Source organism: Ranitomeya variabilis, chromosome 2, assembly GCF_051348905.1.
Source record: "Ranitomeya variabilis isolate aRanVar5 chromosome 2, aRanVar5.hap1, whole genome shotgun sequence".
Lineage (NCBI taxonomy): Eukaryota > Metazoa > Chordata > Amphibia > Anura > Dendrobatidae > Ranitomeya > Ranitomeya variabilis.
In genome coordinates, this window is record NC_135233.1 from 358,252,446 (window position 1) to 358,277,774 (window position 25,329).

General features: G+C 45.4%; 1 protein-coding gene across 2 annotated transcripts in view; it reads right to left on the reverse strand.

Annotated features, from left to right (window-relative positions):
• Positions 1 to 25,329, reverse strand: part of LOC143805904 (cytochrome P450 2C8-like) — a 294,471-nt gene that overhangs the window by 107,085 nt on the left and 162,057 nt on the right. The window contains exons 2-5 of one of the 2 annotated variants that reach the window (XM_077285656.1): positions 11,016 to 11,178; positions 3,932 to 4,081; positions 2,889 to 3,049; positions 747 to 923 (exon numbers count right to left, since the gene is read on the reverse strand). In XM_077285656.1, coding sequence (XP_077141771.1) covers positions 747 to 923; positions 2,889 to 3,049; positions 3,932 to 4,081; positions 11,016 to 11,178 — 651 coding nt within the window. The remainder of the gene's footprint in view (positions 1 to 746; positions 924 to 2,888; positions 3,050 to 3,931; positions 4,082 to 11,015; positions 11,179 to 25,329) is intronic. The other variant, XM_077285658.1, reaches the window with a different exon arrangement.

Below are 25,329 nucleotides of genomic sequence, written 5' to 3' on the forward strand. Positions count from 1 at the left end.
AGGGAAGGAATGGGGGAGGCATGCAGACAGGGGCAGGGATGGGGGGCATTCATACCAGGACAGGAAAGGGGTAAGCATGCAAAACAATGACAAGGATAGGGGAGGCATGCAGACAGGGACAGGGATGGAGAGGCATTCATACCAGGACAGGGATGGGGGAGCCATGCATAGCAGGACAGGGATGAGGGGACAATGCATACCCGGCTTATACTCGAGTCAATAAGCTTACCCAGTTTTAAGTGGCAAATGTAGGTGCCTCGGCTTATACTCCGGTTAGTTTAAACTCAAGTATATTCGGTACTTGAGCACTGAATTAGTACATCACATTCAGATTAGGTTTTTTTTTTTTTTTCCCTACTTGGAAAAATCTGTGCTCTCTGACCTCCTGTCCCTACACAGTACAGGCCGCATATTGTGCTTTCTGGCCTCCCCCCATATTCTATAGTAGCCGTGATAACCTTCCTCATTGGCTGAGTTAAGTAATGTGATAGCTGAAGGACAATAACGGGAAGCTGGGCAGCCGCACTTGATATTATTCCACTTTCTAAACCTTCAGCAGTGTTAAATGGCGACTTTGCATATTTGGATTTGAACTTGTGAGTTTCTGCATATTTCAGGAAATTTGACTCAAGGTCAGTTTTCTGAAGATCAATTCATTCACGTTTATTTCAAAGCCGTTTTTCAAAGCTAGTTGAATTTTAATTTCCTTCAAATCTCAAAATATCTAACATTATCAAGAAACGTACCTCTTCCATCTTCATGAGAAAGCAATCTATGAAGTCGCGAGGGCAGTTTTCATCCAGGGTGGCTCGATGTGTCTCTGTCATCTCCTTAATAAATTGCTTCCAATTATTCATAATTTGAATGATCCTCCGATGAGGACCAGGAATGTGGGACATTATTCTTGGGAACATGAAGAGGAGCTTATTAAGAGAAGAAGTGATAGAAAAACATGATTTTACTATTATTTTGTTACGTCAGTGTCATATTTAAATTCTATGCCCTACTTTTTGAAAATAAGTTGCTGATGATACAGTGAATCTACACTTAAAAATCATACATGTCCCCATGATTTCAGACTTCAAATGGCCCATTGCCCCAAATTAACAAAACCTTCATGACAGAATTCTGGCATTAAAAAGCTTCAAAAAGACCCAATTTTTGAACAAAGACCATTTTGCCCAGTTCTGACAAACTCAGCAGACCTGGGAGTGGGGTGTGACGAGCAAGACAACTCTATCTCGTCCAATTTATGATGCATGGTAGCGATATTTATGCCACAAATCTTAGTATGGTCTCTAACTGGAATAAGCTTTGTGGCAAGGTGGATACGGACGAGCATGCCACCTTGTGCCTCACTTGATTCATTAAGAGGTGTGCCCCTCTTAAGCATTCAAGTGCCTTGGACTCCACCTTTTCTCTTCATCAAGATCAATGTAAAAATAAATGCCAGTCTTGTTGAATCGGGCTCCATGTTCCCTGTTATTTTCCCCCTATTTTTGTCAATATACCGATATAGAGGTGAGCCTCCCACCAGGGCAGTGGCGTACTCGGTTACTGGGTTCGGTCGCAATTAAAGAGGTGGTCACAGTGGCAGCAACTCGGTCCATGGCTCTGAGTGCTCAAGGAAAAGGGGGGAAAGGTCTTTAAAGGGTTTAATAAAGTTTTTGTTTGTGACGCCACCTGTGGTTCTCGGTCAGCGGGGACCGACACTGCTTAACAGGGTTCTCTGGGGTGATGTTAATGCAGCAAAGATAGTGACGCTTCCCACAGGTGAAGCGAAGTCTCCAGGGCTCCCAGTGTGTCGGGCAGGAATGGTGTATGCCGGAAAATAAAAGGAGGACACAGAGTTGTAACGTCTTTACTTGGTTTACTGGTGGTAGTAGGCCACAGTCTAGGGTACCATGAACAGGTGGTGATATCGTCCGGCTGGCTTGGAGGCAGTGGTGGATCCCTCTACCAGGCGAAGTCCGTAAGCCTTCCTACTCCTGCTGGTATGCGAGGTCCTTGCTGCCTGTAGCTTGCTGGCAAAGTCCTCCCTTTCCTGTCCTGGGACAGTTATCTATATGGTGGGCAGTGTGAGCATTTTTAGAGGGTCTCTATTACGACCTGGGCTCCTTGGATACTGCTGCACCTTCAGGTCTGGGTGCAGGCAAATTACATAAAGTCCTATGCCCTCTGGTTCTGCCATGCGACCTGGAGTTCAACACAGCCTCAGGCTCCTGGTGCCCTGTTTCTGTGCTTTGGCCCAGAGGGTGCCCGGTCACAATTCCCCTCCAAGCTTTTTCCTTCTCCTGTGCTTCTTTCCTCTGATGCTCACTAACATGTAACCCTTCAAGTTATCTTCCTTTCCTGGAGCTGCAGCTCACACGCCTGCTGCACGGCCCCACTGGTCCTTTTCACTGCTCTCTTCCACTTTCTGCCAGGAGCTGCAGACTCCCATATCTACTCAGCTATACTCCTTTCTTACCAGCTCCACCCAAGCTGATGTTCCCAGACAAGCTCCTCTCTGGCAATCTCTGTCCAATTCTCTTCCTTTCCAAGGACTGCACCACTTTTTCGTGCATGCACGGCAACTCTGCTCTCAGTCCGCAACTGACTAACTCCTCCTCCAGACCAGAATACTTAAAGCTGGGAAAGCTCCTCTGAATCCAGGTTCAGAGCTACCCCTTGAGGCCTGAATTCAGAATGTGCTGTATGTAGGTGCGTTACCCGATAAAGGGAATCCTCCTTGCCTCAAAGAATGATATCACCCTCCCCAAAGGGAAGGCAACATCACTGTAACAACCAGTTACCTGGGGTGTTACACAGGTCTGACAGAATGGAATATGACTGCAAAATAGGACAACATAGAGTTTGGTTGTAGTTGGTAGCATGCAATTATTTACCTGTCCTGAAGTGCTGTTCAACCGCTCTGTAATTTCATTAAAAAGTGAAATGAGGGTTAAGAATGTTTTGTCTTCATAGTCAAATCTTTCACCAAATACAATGGAGCAAATGACATTGGAAACAGTGAGTCGCATTATATGAACTGGATTAATTGGAGAGTCTGTAGGGGAATATAACCATGTGGTCAGTCATTACTATACAATGCAATACATATAGTAAGAAAATATGGACAATGGCAAACTTTACACAGTAGGACTTCAGATCTATAGTGTGTTGTGACATGTGAGCTCATGGTAAAGTTAACTGTACCCATCAGTGGATCAGCCATTGAGCTAATACTGCAGTGAGTATTCGAACAATTTTTTATTTGTACACAGAGAAAAAGAATGATCGATAATGGTATATTTCACCATAACTAATCTTTTGTTTTCCCAGTCAATCTTTTCATATTCCTAGGGACCAGGGTTCCCAACCATCCAGAAGTTTCAAAAAAGTCTGACCGCTGGATGAGATAGTCCTGCTTTACAGACCTGTTTGAATGCGGGAATCGTTTGTCTGCAATTGTGATCACACAGCTCTGTGAAGCAGAACAATCTCACCTAGGGGTCAGACCTGCAAAAGCAAGGGGAAAATCACTGACACCCTTCTGTGCTTTCGGGAATCTGCTCCCTGCGCTAGCTGTCAGACCAATGAGGGTTCAGCGCAGGGAGCATACGTTGTACACACTGGAGGTGGGCAGTTGGGGGGAACTCATATTATGTCAGGAACTGTGCATGCTTGGCCAGCTGATTGGTCAGTGGTTGGTCAGTGGGAGGACAGAATGGAATAATGCCAGGGAGTGCTTGCTTCAAAAGATGAAACCTTGTTATTTTTTGATTGGAGTATAATTTTGAATAAATGTAACTTACAAAACTATTTATTTCCACCTTTTCTGCTGAGTTTATTATGGTGGCACAACCCTTTAAGTTGTCAAACTCTGAAATGATGGTCCAGGTTGAGAGTTGCTGGTTCATAGCTAGTGTAGTATATAATTAGCACCCACCTTTATCCTTCATAAATTTCTCGGTGAGACATTTGGCCTCTTCTTGGATTCTTTCTTCGATGCTTCTTTTTCCCATTCCAAAATTTCTCAAAGTTGTTAAGGAAAATCGACGAAGGATTTTCCACCTTTCTCCATTGCTTGCAATTACCCCTGTAAGTTCAATCATTTGGTTAAATAGTTTCTAAATCTAGATTGTGGAAGTTTGTATTCTAAGTCTTTATGTGCACAGTAGACCTTATTATAGTAGCTAGAGCAGCTTGAGTGAAACAGGTCAGCTTTCTTGGTTTCCATTCTCCATTTTACAAGCTACTGTTTCCAACTGATAACCATGCCCTGACAAAGGTTACAGGCCCTACACACCTGTCAGGTCAACATCAGCAAGACGTACACTGTGAGCACAATTATTCTCCAATTTGTATTTTTCATGATTATTTTTTTTTAAATTATTATTATTATTGAATGACTGTAGTGTTGTTGGTTAATAAACCTGAAACCTTAATACCGTTTTTACTCGAGCATAATCCACCCGAGTATAAGCCGAGGCACCTAATTTTGCCACGAAAAACTGGGTAAGCTTATTGACTCGAGTATAAGCCGGGTATGCATTGACCCCTCATCCTTCTCCTGGTATGCGTGGCTCCCCCGTCCCTCTCCTTGCATACCTGGCTCCCCTCATCGCTGTCCTTGTATGCATGGCTCCCCTCGTCGCTGTCCTGGTATGCATGGCTCCCCCCTCCCGTCCTGGTATGCATGGCTCCTATTACAAAAAGAAGAAAAAAAAACATCCTACTCACCTCCTGCACGCCCTGCATCTTTTTGGTTCCGGCGTCCAGCAGCTCTTCCTGTGCTAGCCAATCACATGGCCCCATTCATTAGTGTAATGAATATGCCCACATCTCCATGCCTGTGGGAGTGGAGATGCATGCAAATTAATTACCATAATGAGCAGGGCCACATGATCTCACGGCACAGGAAAAGCTGCTGGACACCGGAACCAAAGAGATGCAGGGCTTGCAGGGACGTGAGTAGGATGTCTTCTGGATGCTGGCAGCTGCGGGTGTCACCGTGCACGCTAAAAGAGAAATTAATATTAATTTCTCTTTAGCAGCGTGCACAGTTACAGCCACAGCCGCCGGCTCCTGCCTCAGTCACCCGCTGCTCCAGTGCTCCCCCTCACCAGCCGGCCCTCTGGGACAATTTACTCGTGTATACGCCGAGGGGGGCATTTTCAACACTAAAAAGTGCTGAAGAACTCGGCTTATACACAAGTATATATAGCTGACCATAAAAAGAGTGAAATACTGGCACTGATTAAGGCGTGTAAAATTTGTACGTAATGCCGGCATAGGAATCGTTCCTTAGCTGAGGGTTTCTTTTATGAAGCAGTATATTGAAGGATAAGGGTGGTGCTTTGCAAAAATAGTACCGCATTTGATAAGAATTGCATATAAGAAAGAAAAAAGTTGCAGCACTCACCCCGTGTATTTCTTCTGTTCTTTATTCAAACATACATATCCTCAGTGGGATGTGGCACATAGGACGGCTTGGGCTTGTGAGGGGAGCAGGGATGTGCAGAGACGAGACGGACGACGGCCGTTCGTCCGTCTCGTCTCTGCACATCCCTGCTCCCCTCACAAGCCCAAGCCGTCCTATGTGCCACATCCCACTGAGGATATGTATGTTTGAATAAAGAACAGAAGAAATACACGGGGTGAGTGCTGCAACTTTTTTCTTTCTTATATGCAACAAGTATATATAGTAATTAAGAAAGTAAAAATGAGATTGTGTCTCTTTTAGGAGAATATCTGTGTGCAGAATTATCGAACAACTATTAGTGTGCAGAATTATTATGAATGAAAAAGCATAAATTTTTCCAGCTCAATTATGTAATTATTATTATATAATTATAATTATAATTATTATGTATTATATATGAAAATATCTGCTAACATGAAAATAATTAAGTATCTCACAATGTACAAAAATACATTTCTGACATTTGTGGAGAATTGTCCTGCAGAAGAACCATAATGTTCCTAAAAGATACAGACTTTGACCTGTGCCACTGCTTGTTTTCTAAAACCTGGCAGCAGGTTTGGGAGTTGATTTTAAGTCCATCTTCAATCTGTGACCATCCAGTTAGCTCAACTTTAATAATTTCAGCACATAAATGTCCCCCAACTATATCTTTCTATTGTCTGAGTGGAAGTGGAGGTCTGTTCCCATTACTGATCCAGGCACAGGTTCTTCAAAATTATGCACACCTTCATAAAGGGTGTTGTATCCTTAGACTCCATCCCCTTTCATTACACAAATACAAGTCACCTGATCTGCTTCATCCAAAATGCAAAACTTGCTGTAGTTGTAAAATCTATATAAAAATGATGACATGGTCATAATAATCCCTTGCATAATAATTCTGCCCACTATCATCACCATCACCAATCAAGTATTGTAGATAATACACTGCTCAAAAAAATAAAGGCTACACTTAACCAACAGAATATAACTCCAAGTACATCAAACTCTTGTGAAATAAAACTGTCCACTTAGGAAACAACACTGATTGACAATCAATTTCACATGCTGTTGTGCAAATGGAATAGACAACAGATGGAAATTATTGGAAATTATCAAGACACACTCAATAAAGGAGTGGTTCTGCAGGTGGGGACCACAGACCACATCTCAGTACCAATGCTTTCTGGCTGATGTTTTGGTCACTTTTGAATGTTGGTTGTGCTTTCACACTCGTGGTAGCATGAGACAGACTCTACAACCCACACAAGTGGCTCAGGTAGTGCAGCTCATCCAGGAGGGCACATCATTGCAACCTGTAGCAAGAGGGTTTGCTGTGTCTGTCAGCGTAGTGTCCAGAGGCTGGAGGAACTAGCAGGAGATGTGGAGGGGGTTGTAGGAGGGCAACAACCCAGCAGCAGGATCGCTACCTCAGCCTTTTTGCAAGGAGGAACAGGAGGAGCACTGCCAGAGCTCTGCAAAATGACCTCCAGCAGGCCACAAATGTGCATGTGTCTGCACAAGCAGTTAGAAACCGACTCCATGAGAATGGTCTGAGTGCCCGACGTCCACAGATGAGGGTTGTGCTCACAGCCCAACACCGTGCAGGATGATTGGCATTTGCCAAAGAACACCAGGATTGGAAAATTCGCCACTGGCACCCTGTGCTCTTCACAGATGAAAGCAGGTTCATGCTGAGCACATGTGACAGATGTGACAGAGTCTGAAGATGCTATGGAGAGCGATCAGCTGCCTGCAACATCCTTCAGCATGACCGGTTTGGCAGTGGGTCAGTAATGCTGTGGGGTGGCATTTCTTTGGAGGGCCGCACAGCCCTCCATGTGCTCACCAGAGGTAGCCTGATTGCCATTAGGTACCGAGATGAGATCCTCAGACCCCTTGTGAGATCATATGCTGGTACGGTTGGCCCTGGGCTCCTCCTAATGCAGGACAATGCCAAACCTCATGTGGCTGGAGTGAGTCAGCAGTTCCTGCAAGATGAAGGCATTGAAGCTATGGACTGGCCCACCCATTCCCCAGACCTGAATCCGATTGAACACATCTGGGACATCATGTCTCGCACCATCCACCAACGTCACTTTGCACCACAGACTGTCCAGGATTTGGCGGATGCTTTAGTCCAGGTCTGGGAGGAGATCCCTCAGGAGACCATCCACCGCCTCATCAGGAGCATGCCCAGGCATTATAGGGAGGTCATACAGGCACATGGAGGCAACACAAACACAACTGAACATCATTTCCTTGTCTTGAGGCACTTCCACTGAAGTTGGATCTGCCTGTAATTTGATTTTCCACTTTGATTTTGAGCATCATTCCAACTCCATACCTTCTCCATGGGACATTAGTTGTGATTTACATTGATAATTTTTATGTTTTATTGTTCTCAACACATTAAACTATGTAATGAATAAAGATTTGCAACAGAAATATTTCATTCAGTGATATGTAGGATGTGGTATTTTAGTGTTCCCTTTATTTTTTTTGAGCAGTGTACTATAATTATATGGTTTACATGTAGTGATGTTGAATATTTTATATTAACCCCTTTACCCCCGAGGGTGGTTTGCATGTTAATGACCGGGCCATTTTTTACAATTCTGACCACTGTCCCTTTATAAGGTAATAACTCTGGAATGCTTGCATGAATCCCAGTGTTTCTGACATTATTTTCTAGTGACATATTGTAATTCATGATAGTGGTAATATTTATTTGATATGACTTATGTTTATTTGTGAAAAAAACTGAAATTTGGCGAAAATTTCACAATTTTCCAACTTTGCATTTTCATGCCCTTAAATCAGAGAGATATGTCACACAAAATACTTAATAAGTAACATTTCCCACATGTTTACTTAACATCAGCACAATTTTGGAAACAACATTTGTTTTTATTAGGAAGTTATAAGGTTTAAAATGTAAACAGAGATTTCTCATTTTTACAACACCATTTTTTGGGGGGGACCACATCACATTTGAAGTCACTTTGAGGGGTCTATATGATAGAAAATACCCAATATTGACACCATTCTAAAAACATTCAACATTCAAGAAGTTTATTAACCCTTCAGGATCTTCACAGGAATTTTTGGAATGTTTAAAAAAAATGAACATTTAAATTTTTTTCACAAAACATTTACTTCTGATCCAATTTGTTTTATTTACCAAAAGTAACAGGAGAAATTGGACCCCAAAGTTGTTGTACAATTTGTTTTGAATACGCTGATATCCCATTTATGCAGGTGAACCACTTTTGGGGTGCATGGCAGAGCTTGGAATTGAAGGAGCGCCGTTTGAGTTTTCAAGGCAAAATTGGCTGGAATTGAGATTGGACGCTATGTTGCGTTTGGAGAGCCCCTGATGTGCCTAAACAGTGGAAAGCCCCCAAATGACATCATTTTGGAAACTAGACCCTCTAAGGAACTTATCTAGATGTGTGGTGAGCACTTTGAACCCCCAAGTGCTTCACAGAAGTTTATAACGTACAGCCGTAAAAATAAAAAATCATAATTTTTTACAAAAATTATCTTTTTGCCCCCAATTTTTTATTTTCACAAAGGTAACAGGAGAAATTGGATTCCAAAAGTTGTTCAATTTGTCCTGAGTACGTCGATACCCTATATGTGGGGGTAAGTCACTAGGCGCACAGCAGAGCTTGGAAGGGAAGGAGCACCATTTGATTTTTTCAACTCAGAATTGGCTGGAATTGTGATCGCACGCCATGTCACATTTGGAGATCCCCTGATGTGCCTAAACAGTGGAAACCCCCTAATTCTAACTCCAACCCTAACCCCAACACACCCCTAAACCTAATCCCTACCCTAACCATAACCCTAACCACAAACCTAACCCTAACACACCCCTAACCCTAATCCCAATCCTAATCCCAACCCTAACCCTAATTCAAACCCTAACCCGAACTTTAGCCCCAACCCTAACCCTAACTTTAGTCCCAACGCTAACCCTAACTTTAGCCCCAACCCTAACCCTAACTTTAGTCAAAACCCTAACCCTAACTTTAGCCCCTACCCTAACTTTAACCCTAACTTTAGCCCCAACCCTAACCCTAACTTTAGGCTCAACCCTAACCCTAACCCTAATGGGAAAATGGAAATAAATAACTTTTTATTTTATTATTTTTCCCTAACTAAGGGGGTGATAAAGAGGGGTTTGATTTACTATTTATAGCTGATTTTTATGTTTGGCAGCTGTCACACACTAAAAGATGCTTTTTATTGCAAAAAATAGTTTTTCATCACCACATTTTGAGGGCTATAATTTTTCCATATTTTGGCCCACAGAGTCATGTGAGGTTTTGTTTTTTTGTGGGACGAGTTGACGTTTTTATTGGTACCATTTTAGGGCACATGACATTTTTTGATCGCTTCTTATTATGATTTTTGGGAAGCAGAATGAACAAAAACCAGCAATTCATGAATTTCTTTTGGAGGGGCGTTTTTACCGTTTCGTGTGTGGTAAAATTGATAAAGCAGTTCTATTCTTTGGGTTAGTACTATTACAGCGATACCTCATTTATATCATTTTTTTATGTTTTGGTGCTTTTATACAATAAAAACTATTTTATAGAAAAATAATTATTTTTGCATCATTTTACTCTGAGAGCTATAACTTTTTTAATTTTTCGATGATGATGTTGTATTGTAGCTCGATTTTTGCGGGACAAGATGTCGTTTTCACCGGTAACATGTTTATTTATATCTGGCTTTTTGATCTAGTGTTATTCCACTTGTTGTTCGGCGGTATGATGATAAAACATTGTTTTTGTGCCTTTTTTTGTTTTTTATTGGGTTCACTAAAGGGGTTAACTAGTGGGACAGCTTTACAGGTCGGGTCATTACAGTCACGGCGATACTAAATATGTTTACTTTTATTGTTTTTTTTATTTGCATAAAGAAATATATTTATTGGAATTTTTTTTATATATTTAGGAATTTGAAAAAAAATATTTTTACACATGCTAATATTTTTTTTTATTTTTTTACATTGTCCCAGGATGGGACATCACTATATAAAGTCAGATCGCTGATCTGACACTTTGCACTACACTGTATCTGATCAGCGATCTGACAAGAAGTGAAGGAGGCTTGCCGATGCCTGCTCTCAACAGGCACTGAGAGGCCACCTCCCTGCAGTACCCGGAAGGCCATCTTGGAGCTGGAGGTCTGAAAGGAGAACCTCAGGACAACGTAATCACATCGCATTGTTCTGAGGGAAGCACGCAGGGAGCCCCCTCCCTGCGCAATGTTTCTCTATGCCTTTGCCGGCACCAGAACACTGCGATCTTGAATCATCACAGTGTTCCGGGGGTTAAAGTGCCAGGTATCAGCTGTGAGAATCAGCTGACATCCGCCTGCTATCGGCAACATACCACCCGTGTGCGCGGACGATCGCCAATGATGTGCTATCCTGTCCATGGTCAGACGGGCCAGGGTACATGGATGGGATAGTACGTCAGATGGCAGAAAGGGGTTAATATCATGGCAAAGTATCATATTTTTGGTATTACACTAATTTACTTTAACTTACCAAAATCTTTAAAAAAAAGCTCTCCTGGTCCTATGTCTCCCCTGTTACTAAATGCGTCGCTGCAGTCCACCAATGCTTCCTTCACGGCATCATACCCAATCAGTACTATGGTCCGATGGTTTGAAAAATAGATGGTATAGACAGGTCCATACGTCTCACTTAGCTAGAGAGAAATACAAATCTTAAAATCTGGTGAATTTATCCTCCAAACAAGTAAGATATACTGTAAGCAAAAACTGTATATTTACTATCTAAAGCTGGTTTCACACTTGCATTGGTCACAACTGAGGAGGGCTACACTCATTTTACGCTGCGTGACGGCAACAAAATGCAACATGTTGCGTTCGATGCAGTTCGGTGCAGCGTCAAAATGATGCATGCGTAGGCATCTGCATACATTCGCATAGCCTGCATACCCAATGTTAAGGATAGGTACTCAGGACGCCTGCCGACATAGGCAGATATGAATGGAAGAGGTGCGGCAGTGGGCAGGGCTTAATGGAGGAACTATGCAGCCCTTCGCAGCTCTGCCCAACGCAAATGTGAAGCCAGCCTAAAAATGTAAAAAATGTTGAGATCCCTGAAGAAAAGATGTAATTGCTATACAGACGTATATAAATATTTAGAATTGAGAGTCCTCAGTGGTTGATACCTTTTAATGGCTAACTGGATACAGGAAAGATATATATCTTGGTACCGTGTTAGCCAGTGGATAGATATCAGTTAGCCATTAAAAGGTATCAACCACTGAGGACTCTCAATTCTAAATATTTTTCTATCCACTGGCTAACACGGTACAAAGATATATATCTTTACTGTACACAGACGTATACATTTTTGAGTTTATAGTAGGAATCCCATAGTAGGTGCCAAATTTATTAGCTGGTGAGAAGAGTAGAATGTACAAAGTGCATCTCACTGGAGGAGCCAACATGTGCTTGGATTACATTTAGTCAATTAAGGGCAAAATGTAATACTTCATTTCTCCTGTGGAGGTGCTGCAGACACATTAAATTCTTGTTGCAGGGTTTTTTCACAGCTCACAGCTAAATGCTGATGGTACATAGTGGCAGGCATCCTTTATAATCAGCTTATTATACAGGATCCTAATAAAAGTATACTGTCCTAAGCACTTTTAATTTTTGACAGTGAAACTAATGTTATAATGTATAGACAGATAGAATAGATAGATAGATAGATAGATAGATAGATAGATAGATAGATAGATAGAATTCTTATCTTGCAGCATTTTTTCCACAACTGTCTGACACTTTTCACAGTACTTTGTGTGGGATTGTGCACTGACATTAACTTACAATTATCATCATATCTGCATAAAATGTTGGCACAGAACTATGGGTTTGCATACTATATATATATATATATATATATATATATATATATATATATATATACAGTACAGACCAAAAATTTGGACACACCTTCTCATTTAAAGATTTTTCTGTATTTTCATGACTATGAAAATTGTACATTCACATTGAAGGCATTCTTATTCTTATTCTAGGTTCTTCAAAGTAGCCACCTTTTGCTTTGATGACTGCTTTGCACACTCTTGGCATTCTCTTGATGAGCTTCAAGAGGTAGTCACCGGGAATGGTCTGCCAACAATCTTCAAGGAGTTCCCAGAGATGCTTATCACTTGTTGGCCCTTTTGCCTTCACTCTGCGGTCCAGCTCACCCCAAACCATCTCAATTGGGTTCAGGTCTGGTGACTGTGGAGGCACCCCATCACTCTCCTTCTTGGTCAAATAGCTCTTACACAGCCTGGAGGTGTGTTTGGGGTCATTGTCCTGTTGAAAAATAAATTATGGTCCAACTAAATGCAAACCGATTGGAATAGAATGCCGCTGCAAGATGCAGTGGTAGCCATGCTGGTTCAGTATGCCTTCAATTTTGAATAAATCCCCAACAGTGTCACCAGCAAAGCACCCCCACACCATCACACCTCATCGTCCATGCTTCACGGTGGGAACCAGGCATGTAGAGTCCATCCATTCACCTTTTCTGTGTCGCACAAAGACACCGTGGTTGGAACCAAAGATCTCAAATTTGGACCCATCAGACCAAAATACAGATTTACACTGGTCTAATGTCCATTCCTTGTATTCTTTAGCCCAAACAAGTCTCTTCTGCTTGTTGCCTGTCCTTAGCAGTGGTTTCCTGGCAGCTATTTTACCATGAAGGCCTGTTGCACAAAGTCTCCTCTTAACAGTTGTTGTAGAGATGTGTCTGCTGCTAGAACTCTGTGTGGCATTGACCTGGTCTCTAAACTGAGCTGCTGTTAACCTGTGATTTCTGAGGCTGGTGACTTGGATAAACATCCTCAGAAGCAGAAGTGACTCTTGGTCTTCCTTTCCTGGCGCGGTCCTCATGTGAGCCAGTTTCTTTGTAGCGCTTGATGGTTTTTGCCACTGCACTTGGGGGCACTTTCAAAGTTTTCCCAATTTTTTGGACTGACTGACTTTCATTTCTTAAAATAATGATGGCCACTCATTTTTCTTTACTTAGCTGCTTTTTTCTTGCCATAATACAAATTCTCACAGTCTATTCAGTAGGTCTATCAGGTGTGTATCCACCAGACTTCTGCACAACACAACTGATGGTCCCAACCCCATTTATAAGGCAAGAAATCCCACTTATTAAACCCGACAGGGCACACCTGTGAAGTAAAAACCATTCCCAGTGATTACCTCTTGAAGCTCATCAAGAGAATGCCAAGAGTGTGCAAAGCAGTCATCAAAGCAAAAGGTGGCCACTTTGAAGAACCTAGAATATAAGACATGATTTCAGTTGTTTCACACTTTTTTGTTAAGTATATAATTCCACATGTGTTAATTCATAGTTTTGATGCCTTCAGTGTGAATGTACAATTTTCATAGTCATGAAAATACAGAAAAATCTTTAAATGAGGAGGTGTGTCCAAACTTTTGGTCTGTACTATATATATATACACTCACTGGCCACTTTATTAGGTACACCTGTCCAACTTCTTGTTAACACTTAATTTCTAATCAGCCAATCACATGGCGGCAACTCAGTGCATTTAGGCATGTAGACATGGTCAAGACAATCTCCTGCAGTTCAAACCGAGCATCAGTATGGGGAAGAAAGGTGATTTGAGTGCCTTTGAACGTGGCATGGTTGTTGGTGCCAGAAGGGCTGGTCTGAGTATTTCAGAAACTGCTGATCTACTGGGATTTTCACGCACAACCATCTCTAGGGTTTACAGAGTGGTCCGAAAAAGAAAAAAAATCCAGTGAGCGGCAGTTCTGTGGGCGGAAATGCCTTGTTGATGCCAGAGGTCAGAGGAGAATGGGCAGACTGGTTCGAGCTGAAAGAAAGGCAACAGTGACTCATATCGCCACCCGTTACAACCAAGGTAGGCCTAAGAGCATCTCTGAACGCACAGTGCGTTGAACTTTGAGGCAGATGGGCTACCGCAGCAGAAGACCACACCGGGTACCACTCCTTTCAGCTAAGAACAGGAAACTGAGGCTACAATTTGTACAAGCTCATCGAAATTGGACAGTAGAAGATTGGAAAAACGTTGCTTGGTCTGATGAGTCTCGATTTCTGCTGCGACATTAGGATGGTAGGGTCAGAATTTGGCGTAAACAACATGAAAGCATGGATCCATCCTGCCTTGTATGGAGCATCTTTGGGATGTGCAGCCGACAAATCTGCGGCAACTGTGTGATGCCATCATGTCAATATGGACCAAAATCTCTGAGGAATGCTTCCAGCACCTTGTTGAATCTATGCCACGAAGAATTGAGGCAGTTCTGAAGGCAAAAGGGGGTCCAACCCGTTACTAGCATGGTGTACCTAATAAAGTGGCCGGTGAGTGTATATATATATATATATATATATATATATATATATATATATATATATATATATATATAGAAAAAATTTAGAGACCACTGCAAAATGTTCAGTTTATCAACCAATATGTCCAAAGTAATAAAAGGGTCACTTCTACATACAATACCACACAATTCCATATTTTACATAGTACTTATGGAAATATGAAGAGATCTTGAATGCAATTGCAGCGCCACAGAGTCCTGGTCATTGCAGTACTGTCGCTTCGCCGCTAAAGGGAGTGATGGTATATCTGATGGCACTAAAGGAGTTCACCTGACCAGGTATCACAGACACACATTACACTTCACACTCCAGCTACCAGGGGGAGTGGTTCTAGCTAGTAGGCCACCCCTCACACTTTGGTAAAACTGGGGGGTTGGACAGGAAGTGGGGGAGAAAGTAGCTGGGAAGAGCTAGAGAGAGGGCCTGTCAGGGGTGGGATCCTGGCAGAGTGCTAGGAAAGGACAAGAAGCGAGGTTTATTGTGAAGAGTGAGAAACGGGAATACAGCAAAAAGGAGATAACACCAGTAGGAGTCGTGCTATAAGATCGAGGCAACATCCTATTGAGGCGCGTAGCCGGTGGCCGGAACGTTGAGAAAGTAAGAGACTCCACGCATTACTTTAGACTACGGCCGGGCAGTTAACTACAGGTTGGCTGTCTCACCATTACACCTAACGAAGACAACGGAGGCAAACTGTGGGAGAGGGGCGTCCCTAGGGTCCCTATAAAATAGCTCCAGGCCTACCCCGTCATATGGGTGTGTCCTAGCCATATCATCTGGGGGACAAAGAGAGAGAGAAAGAACAGAAACATACACGACAGTTGTGAGGACTATCCCGTGGTGCTCAGCAGGGAGGTACTACAACACACAGGCACTAGAAGGTAGACACTGATTTCCACCTGCAAAGGAAACTCTGGATGTGCCTTCGGACCGGCCAGTCTCAGCCAGCCCTGTTAACAGTACTCTGGATTGAGGATCCCGAAGCCCTCAGTAAAGAGGTAAAGAGACTGCAACCCTGTGTCCTCGTTATTCATCGCGACTTGCACCACGCCTCACCTACACCTTTCACTGGATGCCCCTTAGCAGGGTCACGGACCAGGTCTAGCCACCGTGACAACCCCAGAACTGAGACAGAGAAGCCCGGTACCGAGTACCCCGCGGCCCTGCGTCTGGGGGCGCTCCAAACTTGGCGTCACGAACAGGATCTACTTAAGCCTGAAGAATCAGGTCATGTGTGCCTTGGAACTGTGATTTACTGTGCTTGAACTGTGATTTATTGCACAGACTGTGTGTTGCTATTTGCCGCCAAAATCCGCCATCGCCGTGCACGAAGGGAGGAGCCATAGCTTCGTGGGTGGAGCTGGGCAAAAAGAGCGCAGAACCAGAAGATGCGGTAAAGCGACGATCCCGGAAGAGGAACACCAACTTCCAGCAGGTTAGCAGGGGGAAGGAGTGGCCATGTCTGAGTCGGGGGGAGCAGAGGCGGCGGTTGCAGCCGCAGACCCGGAGGCATCTTCGGCCCCCACAGTAGACGCTGCCGCGGGCCTTGTACCACAGCCGGTTGCCGCAGCTCGCCGCCCCTATCCGCCAGCCGGAGGCTGCTGCGGCTACAACAGCCATCATGCCCTTCTCCATGCCGTACCTACCTGGAGCAACCTGGCTCCCGCAATACTCTGGAGCGTCACATACATTAACTGACTTTAAAGAAGGGATCTGCAGCCTGCTTGAGTTCTATCCCTTGACAGAGCCCCAGAAAGTTCATATGATAACAGGCCAACTCTTTGGGGCAGCTCTGAGGGAAGTGAAGTCCTGGCCTGCCACGGATAAGGGAACTGCACAGCAGGTCTTTGAAAAGCTTAAAGCCACCTTTGACACCTGCACCGCTACAGAAATTAAGCTGACTTTCTATGGGTGCAAGCAGAGGCCACAGGATAGCTTACGGGACTATGCCCTTAACCTCCAGGAGGCGCTGCGGGCCATCAAGCAGAGTGACCCCGGCAGCATGCAAGATGAAGAAAAACTCCTGAAGGAGCGGTTCATTGAGGGGCTCCTGTGCAGCCACCAAAGGGGTCAATTGCACTTCCTGGCCATGCAGAATCCAGACCTGACTTTTGCACAATTCAAGGATAAAGCCATCCAGGCGCTACAAGAGCGACAGCCCAGCCGTGCAGTGCCTCCCAGGCGTCCCGCTCTCACATAACACCAGGAGGTGGCGTCGGATGCCCCAGTTGCCGCCGAGGCCAATGCCCAGAGCCTAGAGGATGACTTCCCTGCAGGACTCCGCCTCCAGATGCAGGAGCTGACCAAGAGCGATGCTGCCCTAGCCCGGACCGTGCAGTCCCTACAGGAGGCCCCCAAGGAGAAGATCCAGCTGGCCTCCAGACCAGAGGATGTCCCCTGGATGCGACAGAGGAGGACTCCACCGACCAGAGGCAGGGACGACAATCGCTTCCATCGGGACGGACGACCTATCTGCCGCCGCTGCCACCTGGTGGGCCACCTTGCAAGGTACAGTCCTTTAAATGAGCAACCCCTGGGGCAAAGGGCCAACCCCCAGGAGTAGGACGATCAGGCCCGCAGCATTGGAGAGCCAAATACGTTGGAGGGTGACCAGTTCTTCCTGTTGTGATCGACGGTATCCCCATGAACGCTCTGCTGGTCACCTGTTCTCAGGTGACGACTATGCCTTACGTGCTTTATAGACGGTATTGGGAGGACACCGATATTACTCGTGGCCCCGATAATGATTTCACCATAATAGCCAGTAATGGTCCGCCATTGCCACAAGTGGGGTATAAAGAGGTCACCATCAAAGTGGGGCGGGTGGAATTGAAGGCCCAAGGGATTGTAATTGTTGATATTGACCGCCGTGAGTGTAATCCCATCATGACCATTGGTACTAATGTTATAGAAAATTGTCTTGCAGAAGTTATTGTCCTATTACAACAGGTCGCAGAAACAGCTGGCTGCAGTGAACAACGTGTCCTGCAAAAAGAAATCAGGGCCCTAATGCAAAGACAGCAGGTAGAGCTGACTGGTGGTGAAATTGGTCGTGTCACAGTGAGTGATTCAAACCCCATTACGATACTACCCCCCAGGAGTGAAATGTTAATATGGTGTCGGGCAGCCATGGGCCTCAGGGGTAAAGACTATCAGGCCCTGGTAGAACCTGTATATTCAGATAATAGGCCTACCCTCCTGACAGCCAGAGGGGTGGTTGATGTCCGCAAGGGGAGGGTGCCAGTACGTGTTCTCAATTGTGGGGAGGAAGAAGTCCAGCTAACCAAATATGCCACACTTGCCAAACTGTTTACTGTTAATAGTAGTGTGATACAGGCACCTGGGCCCTTGGTCCCGTCTGATCCGGCGGAGAACAACGGTACTGCAGGGCAACCGAAAGATTGGTGTCGGGAATTACACGTGGGCACTGACTCTACCCCACCTCACCAGAAACAGGGGGCCTACAGGGTGGTTCATGAGTACGAACGGGTCTTTAGCAAACACCCCCTAGATTTTGGGCAGGTGAAAGGGATCCAACATCATATCCCAACAGGGGATCATCGACCCATAAAAGAGAGATACCGTCCTGTACCCCCAGCTCATAATCAGTGTGCAAAGGACATGTTGCGAGAGATGAAGGAGGCTGGGGTAGTGAGGGACAGTTGTAGCCCCTGGGCAGCTCCATTAGTCCTCGTTAAGAAGAAAGATGGCACAATAAGAATGTGTGTGGATTATAGACAGTTAAATCGCATTACACGTAAAGATGCATACCCACTGCCCAGGAAAGAGGAGTCACTGGCTGCGTTAAAATCTGCTAACTACTTCTCTACCTTGGATCTCACCAGTGGGTACTGGCAGGTTCCCGTAGCGGAGGCGGACAAGGAGAAGACGGCCTTCACGATGCCGATGGGTCTCTGTGAATTCAACTACATGCCCTTTGGATTGTGCAATGCCCCAGGGACATTCCAGAGGATGATGGAGTGCTGTCTGGGGTACAAGAACTTTGAAACCGTACTGCTGCATCTGGACAATGTCATTGTCTTCTCCAAGGACTATGAAGACCATCTGAAGCACCTGGCTGAGGTGTTTGAAGCCCTGTCCAACTTTGGCTTGAAGGTGAAACCATCCAAATGCCACCTGCTGAAACCCAAAGTGCAGTACCTCGGCCATGTGGTGAGTGCTGAAGGAGTGGCCCCAGACCCCGACAAGGTTACAGTGATTAAGGACTGGCCAAAACCCAGCAAACTCCATGAAGTCCGGCAGTTCCTCGGGTTGGTAGGCTATTACAGGAGGTTCATCAAGGACTTCACCAAGAAGGCCGCGCCATTGCAAGATCTGTTGGTGGGCCAATCCAAGAAGACCAAGGGGAAGAGCACCCCATTTGATTGGAATGAAGGACTGGAAGAGTCATTCACTTGCTTGAAGATGGCGCTGACGGGAGACGAGGTACTGGCCTAACCTGAGTATGATCAACCGTTTGTACTGTATACGGATGCCAGCAACGTAGAAATGGGAGCTGTGTTGTCCCAGGTCCAGAAAGGCAAGGAGAGGGTAATCGCTTACGCCAGCAGGAAACTTCGTCCCACGGAAAGGAACCCTGACAACTACAGTTCCTTCAAGCTGGAATTTCTCGCCATCGTTTGGGCAGTGACGGAGAGGTTCAAGCACTACCTGGCCTCAGCGAAATTCACCGTCTTCACGGATAACAATCCACTAACGCACATGGACACGGCAAAACTCAGGGCCTTGGAACAGCGGTGGATGGCCCGGCTGTCCAATTACGATTTCACCATCCAGTACAGGGCAGGACACAAGAATGCGAATGCCGATGCCTTGTCCCGAATGCCCAATTTGCCAGAAATGGGGGAGGACCCGGAGGCCCTTGAGGAAGTAGAACTGCCAGCTTTCCATCGCCCCAAAGCCACTCAATGCTCCCATCATGTGAAGAACTGGCACAAAAACAACCAGTATGCCACGCTGAATCCCCTGCCCCGTCACGGGTGGGCAGAGACCCAGGATGGTGACCCTGCGGTCCGTCGGGTGAAAGAGCTCCTGACGCAGGCAGGTTTGCATCCCAGCCCGGATTATCCACAAGAAACCCAACAGCTGTGGAAGGGGAGAATCAAGCTGTTTATTCACGATGGTAAGCTGTGCCGAAGGAGTATCGACCCCCGCACCCATGAATTGGTATGGCAGATAGTGGTTCCAAGGCAAGATGCACCCATGGTACTGGGAGCGTACCACGATGGGGCTGGACACTTCGGGTGGAGGAAGTTGGAGAGACTGCTCCGAGGAAGATTCTATTGGATTGGCATGAAAAGAGCCATTGAGCAGTAGTGTTGGGAGTGTGGCCCGTGCAGCCTACGCCGGAAGGACCATGACAGCCAATGGGCTCCCTTGCAGCCCATCATGACCAAACAGACGCTAGAACTGGTCGCGCTAGACCACGTGAAGCTGACGCCTAGCCGGTCGGGCTATATCTATGCTCTCACCATAGTGGATCACTACTCCAGGTTCCTGGTGGTTGTACCTGTCAAGGATGTAACGGCCAGGACGGCCGCCAAAGCCTTCCAGCAGTACTTCTGTAGGCCCCATGGGTATCCGGAGAAGGTACTGACCGATCAGGGACCAGCATTCGAGGCGGAGGTGTTCCAGGAGTTCTGCCATCTGTACGGGTGTAAGAAGATCAGAACCACACCATACCATCCACAAACCAACGGGATGCGTGAAAAGATGAACCAAGTGGTGATCAACTTACTGAAGACCTTGCCTGTAGAAGAACGGAACTTGTGGCCCACAAAATTGCCCGACCTGGTAGACATGTACAATCACATCCCAGTGAACTCTACTAACTGCACTCTGGCGTACCTCATGCGAGGAAGGTCTAGCAAGTTGCCCATTGATCTGGATATGGGGGTTCTAACCCCCAAAAATGCCTCGCCGGATGCCGATTGGGATACAGAGAGGCAGCAAAGGTACCCCAAAGTACAGGAGTGCATGGAAAGAAGTCTCGCTCAGGCCAGGCAAAAACAGGAAAGGGACTACAACCAGCATGCTCCTGCGATTCCCTTGCCACCTGGTGAGCAAGTACTCAAGCGGAAGAGAAGGCTACACAAGCTTGACAACCAATGGGAAGCGGAATCGTATACCATCCTGCCGTCCGATTTCGACAATACTAAAGTCTGTGTCATCATCAGCAAAGATGGGGGGGAAACCTCAAAGGCAATATCCAGAGACCACCTTAAGGTATGCCCTGACAAGTTGAGAGAGAAGGAAACAGATCCAAGAACCTCTCCACCTGTAGAAGAGGAGAAGATGATACACACTGTTCTTGGCGATTTTCCCGTCGTGGACTCAGATAAACCAGGCCATCGTGGTACCTGTATTAACGTTTCATCAACCGAACCCCCCTGAACTTAACGTGGTGCCAGATCCCCCAGACCCACCATCACCACAGACCCCGCCGGACGATGCCATGACCACCGTCGGAGCGGCGGAGCCTCACTCTGCTATCGGCGAATCTGCCATACCCACTGTTGCTAGCAGCAGCTCTGAGAGATCCAGCATGCCAGTGCTACCCAGACTCACTAGAAGCGTAGCTAGAAGGCAGTGCACTACACCAGTGGTAGCAAGCATAGCGAGCCCTGCTAGGCCAATAGCAATCCCTGCACTACGGAGGTCTACACGTAGCACCAAGAATCAAACTCCCCATCGCTACAAAACTTGGAGGTATTAACAAAAGTTGCTAATTGTGTTTGTGTAAATATCTTTGTTATAAGTTTAAAAATGGACAAAGGGGCAATGGACAGTGAATTGCTCCAAAAACTTTCAAAAGGGACCCCTTTGTTTTCCCGGGGTCCCTGCTGTTTTAAAGTTACAGCCACTGGACTGAGAGTCATAAACTGTGCATGACCAAACTTTCGCAACGTTCAAGAGTCCTCACCTCCCATAAAGGGAAGCACTGTTATTATTACTTATTACTTGTTTATTGCATTTCAAAACTTTGTATGTTTGTTTGTTATGACCCCAATGGCGAGGGTCTCAGAGGCACTAGTAAGTCTGCAAAATACAAAAATCCAGCTCATAGGGCAGTGGTAACTGGATTGACCATATATCTAATCCTAACGCCAACACTAGAAGTAGCCGGGGATCATGCCTACGTTGATCGCTAGATGACTCGCGCCAGCCGGAGAATCTAACTACCCCTAGAAGAGGAAAACAAAGACCTCTCTTGCCTCCAGAGAAAGGGACCCCAAAGTTGGATACAAGCCCCCCACAAATAATAACGGTGAGGTAAGAGGAAATGACAAACACAGAAATGAACTAGGATTAGCAAAGAGAGGCCCGCTTCACTAATAGCAGAATATAGAAAGATAATTTATATGGTCAACAAAAACCCTAACAAAATCCACGCTGGAAATTCAAGAACCCCCGAACCGACTAACGGTCCGGGGGGAGAACGCCAGCCCCCTAGAGCTTCCAGCAAAGTCAGGAACAGTTTAGGACAAGCTGGACAAAAAAAGCAATCAAAACAAATAGCAAAAAAAGCAAAGAAGCAGACTTAGCTTGATCTAGCAGGAACCAGGATCAGTAGACAAGAGCACAGCAGATTAGCTCTGATTACTACGTTGCCAGGCATTGAACTGAAGGTCCAGGGAGCTTATATAGCAACACCCCTGAACTAACGACCCAGGTGAGAATACAAGGGATGACAGAAAAACCCAGAGTCAAATAACTAGTAACCACTAGAGGGAGCCAAAAAGCAAATTCACAACATTTGTTGTTAACATGTATTGTTTTTCTTTTCCCAGTCCGGGAGTACTGGATATAACCGGGGGGGAGTGCAGCGCCCTAGAGTCCTGGTCATTGCAGTACTGTCGCTCCACCGCTAAGGGGAGTGATGGTATGTCTGATGGCACTAAAGGAGTTCGCATGACCAGGTATCACAGACACACATTACACTTCACACTCCGGCCACCAGGGGGAGTGGTTCTATCTAGTTGGCCACCCCTCACACTTTGGTAAAACTGGGAAGTTGGACAGGAAGTGGGGGAGAAAGTAGCTGGGAAGAGCTAGAGAGAGGACCTGTCAGGGGTGGGATCCTGGCAGTGTCCTAGGAAAGGACAAGAAGCGAGGTTTATTGTGAAGAGTGAGAAACGGGAATACAGCAAAAAGGAGATAACACCAGTAGGAGTCATGCTGTAAGATCGAGGCAACATCCTATTGAGGCGCGTAGCCGGTGGCCGGAACGCACAGAAAGTAAGAGACTCCACGCATTACTTTAGACTACGGCCGGGCAGTTAACTACAGGTTGGCTGTCTCACCATTACACCTAACGAAGACAACAGAGGCAAACTGTGGGAGAGGGGCATCCCTAGGGTCCCTATAAAATAGCTCCAGGCCTTCCCCGTCATACGGGTGCGTCCTAGCCATATCATCTGGGGGACGAAGAGAGAGAAAGAACAGAAACATACACGACAGTTGTGAGGACTATCCCGTGGTGCTCAGCAGGGAGGTACTACAACACACAGGCGCTAGAAGGTAGACACTGATTTCCACCTGCAAAGGAAACTCTGGATGTGCTGTCGGACCGGTCGGTCTCAGCCAGCCCTGTTAACAGTACTCTGATTGAGGATCCCGAAGCCCTCAGTAAAGAGGTAAAGAGACTGCAACCCTGTGTCCTCGTTATTCATCGCGACTTGCACCACGCCTCACCTACACCTTTCACTGGACGCCCCTTAGCAGGGTCACGGACCGGGTCTAGCCACCGTGACAACCCCAGAACTGAGACAGAGAAGCCCGGTACCGAGTACCCTGCGGCCCTGCGTCTGGGGGTGCTCCACAATAGGAATAAAAAATAACTTTTATTTAGTAATACATAAAACCAATTAAAAAGCAAAATTACTGCCAAGTGACACTGAACAGATGAACACATCAATAATAAACTAAAGTTAATGGTGCGAGGGATATTGTACATTAACAATCATAATGCAGACACAAAAACACTGCTATGCTTATAAGAAATAATTTATGAGGCACCACAGATATATTAAACAAGTGTAATGATACTAAATGTTATATGATCAACATATGTGCTCCCTATATGTATCAATGAAAACTGGGACTAAACATGCAATGGCAGTGATATCCCTAAAGAATTTGCTTGTGAGAGGCACACAGATATGACATTTAGCCATGTGGGGTTAATAATATAATGAAATAAAGCAGTATTATATAAATGTAACATCCACTTATTGATCAATACAAATGTAGGGCTAATGCAAATCACAATGTCAGCGTTGCCCACAGCAAGTCAAATACTAGTCCCAAAAATCAATTCTAAATGAAGATATTACCTATAACGGAGATGCTGTGTGTCCGTTCTGCGTCCCCTCACCCCGACCCCGAAAGCACATTCTTTAGGGATATCACTGCCATTGCAAAGATGAACAGATTTTTGGCAGTTCCAACTCTTGAAAAGGCCACGTAAAGTTGACCATGGGAAAAGCATGGAGATTGCAAATTGATCCCCACTACTTTCAAGGACTGTCCCTGAGCCTTGTTAATGGACATTGCAAATGCCAGTCGAAGTGGAAACTGGAGGCGTTTAAAATCAAAAGGCAAATCAGATGGAATAAGTGGAATTCTTGGAATGAAAAGGTCCTCTCCTTTGGCAAATCCTGCTGCTGAGCTGTGTATCTAATCCTATCCTGTGTGATACTGTTTGCTGAGTCTTGTAACTAATCATATGAAGTGTGATACAGTCCGCTGAGTCATGTAACTAATCCTATCCTATGTGATACTGTGTGCTGAGCTGTGTCTCTAATCCTATCCTGTGTGATACTGTCTACTGAGCTGTGTCTCTAATCCTATCCTGTATGATACTGTCTACTGAGCTGTGTCTCTAATCCTATCCTGTGTGATACTGTCTACTGAGCTGTGTCTCTAATCCTATCCTGTGTGATACTGTGTGCTGAGCTGTGTCTCTTAACCTATCCTGTGTGATACTGTCTACTGAGCCATGTAACTAATCCTATCCTGTGTGATACAGTCTGCTGAGCTGTGTCTCTAATCCTATCCTGTGTGATACAGTCTGCAGAGCCGTGTTTCTAATCCTTTCCTGTGTGATACAGTCTGCTGAGCCGTGTATCTAATCCTATCCTGTGTGATACTGTCTGCTGAGCTGTGTATCTAATCCTATCCTGTGTGATATTTGGCTGTGCATCTAATCCTATCCTGTGTGTTACTGTCTGCTGAGCCATGTATCTAATCCTGTCCTGTGTGATACTGAGCCTTGTATCTAATCCTATCTTGTATGATACTGGGCTCTCCCTGGGCTCCACCTGCAGTCTGTGTCGGCACAGTAATAAATGATGTTATTTCCAGCTTTACAGAAGGACGATAGCACCATAGAAATGATAAG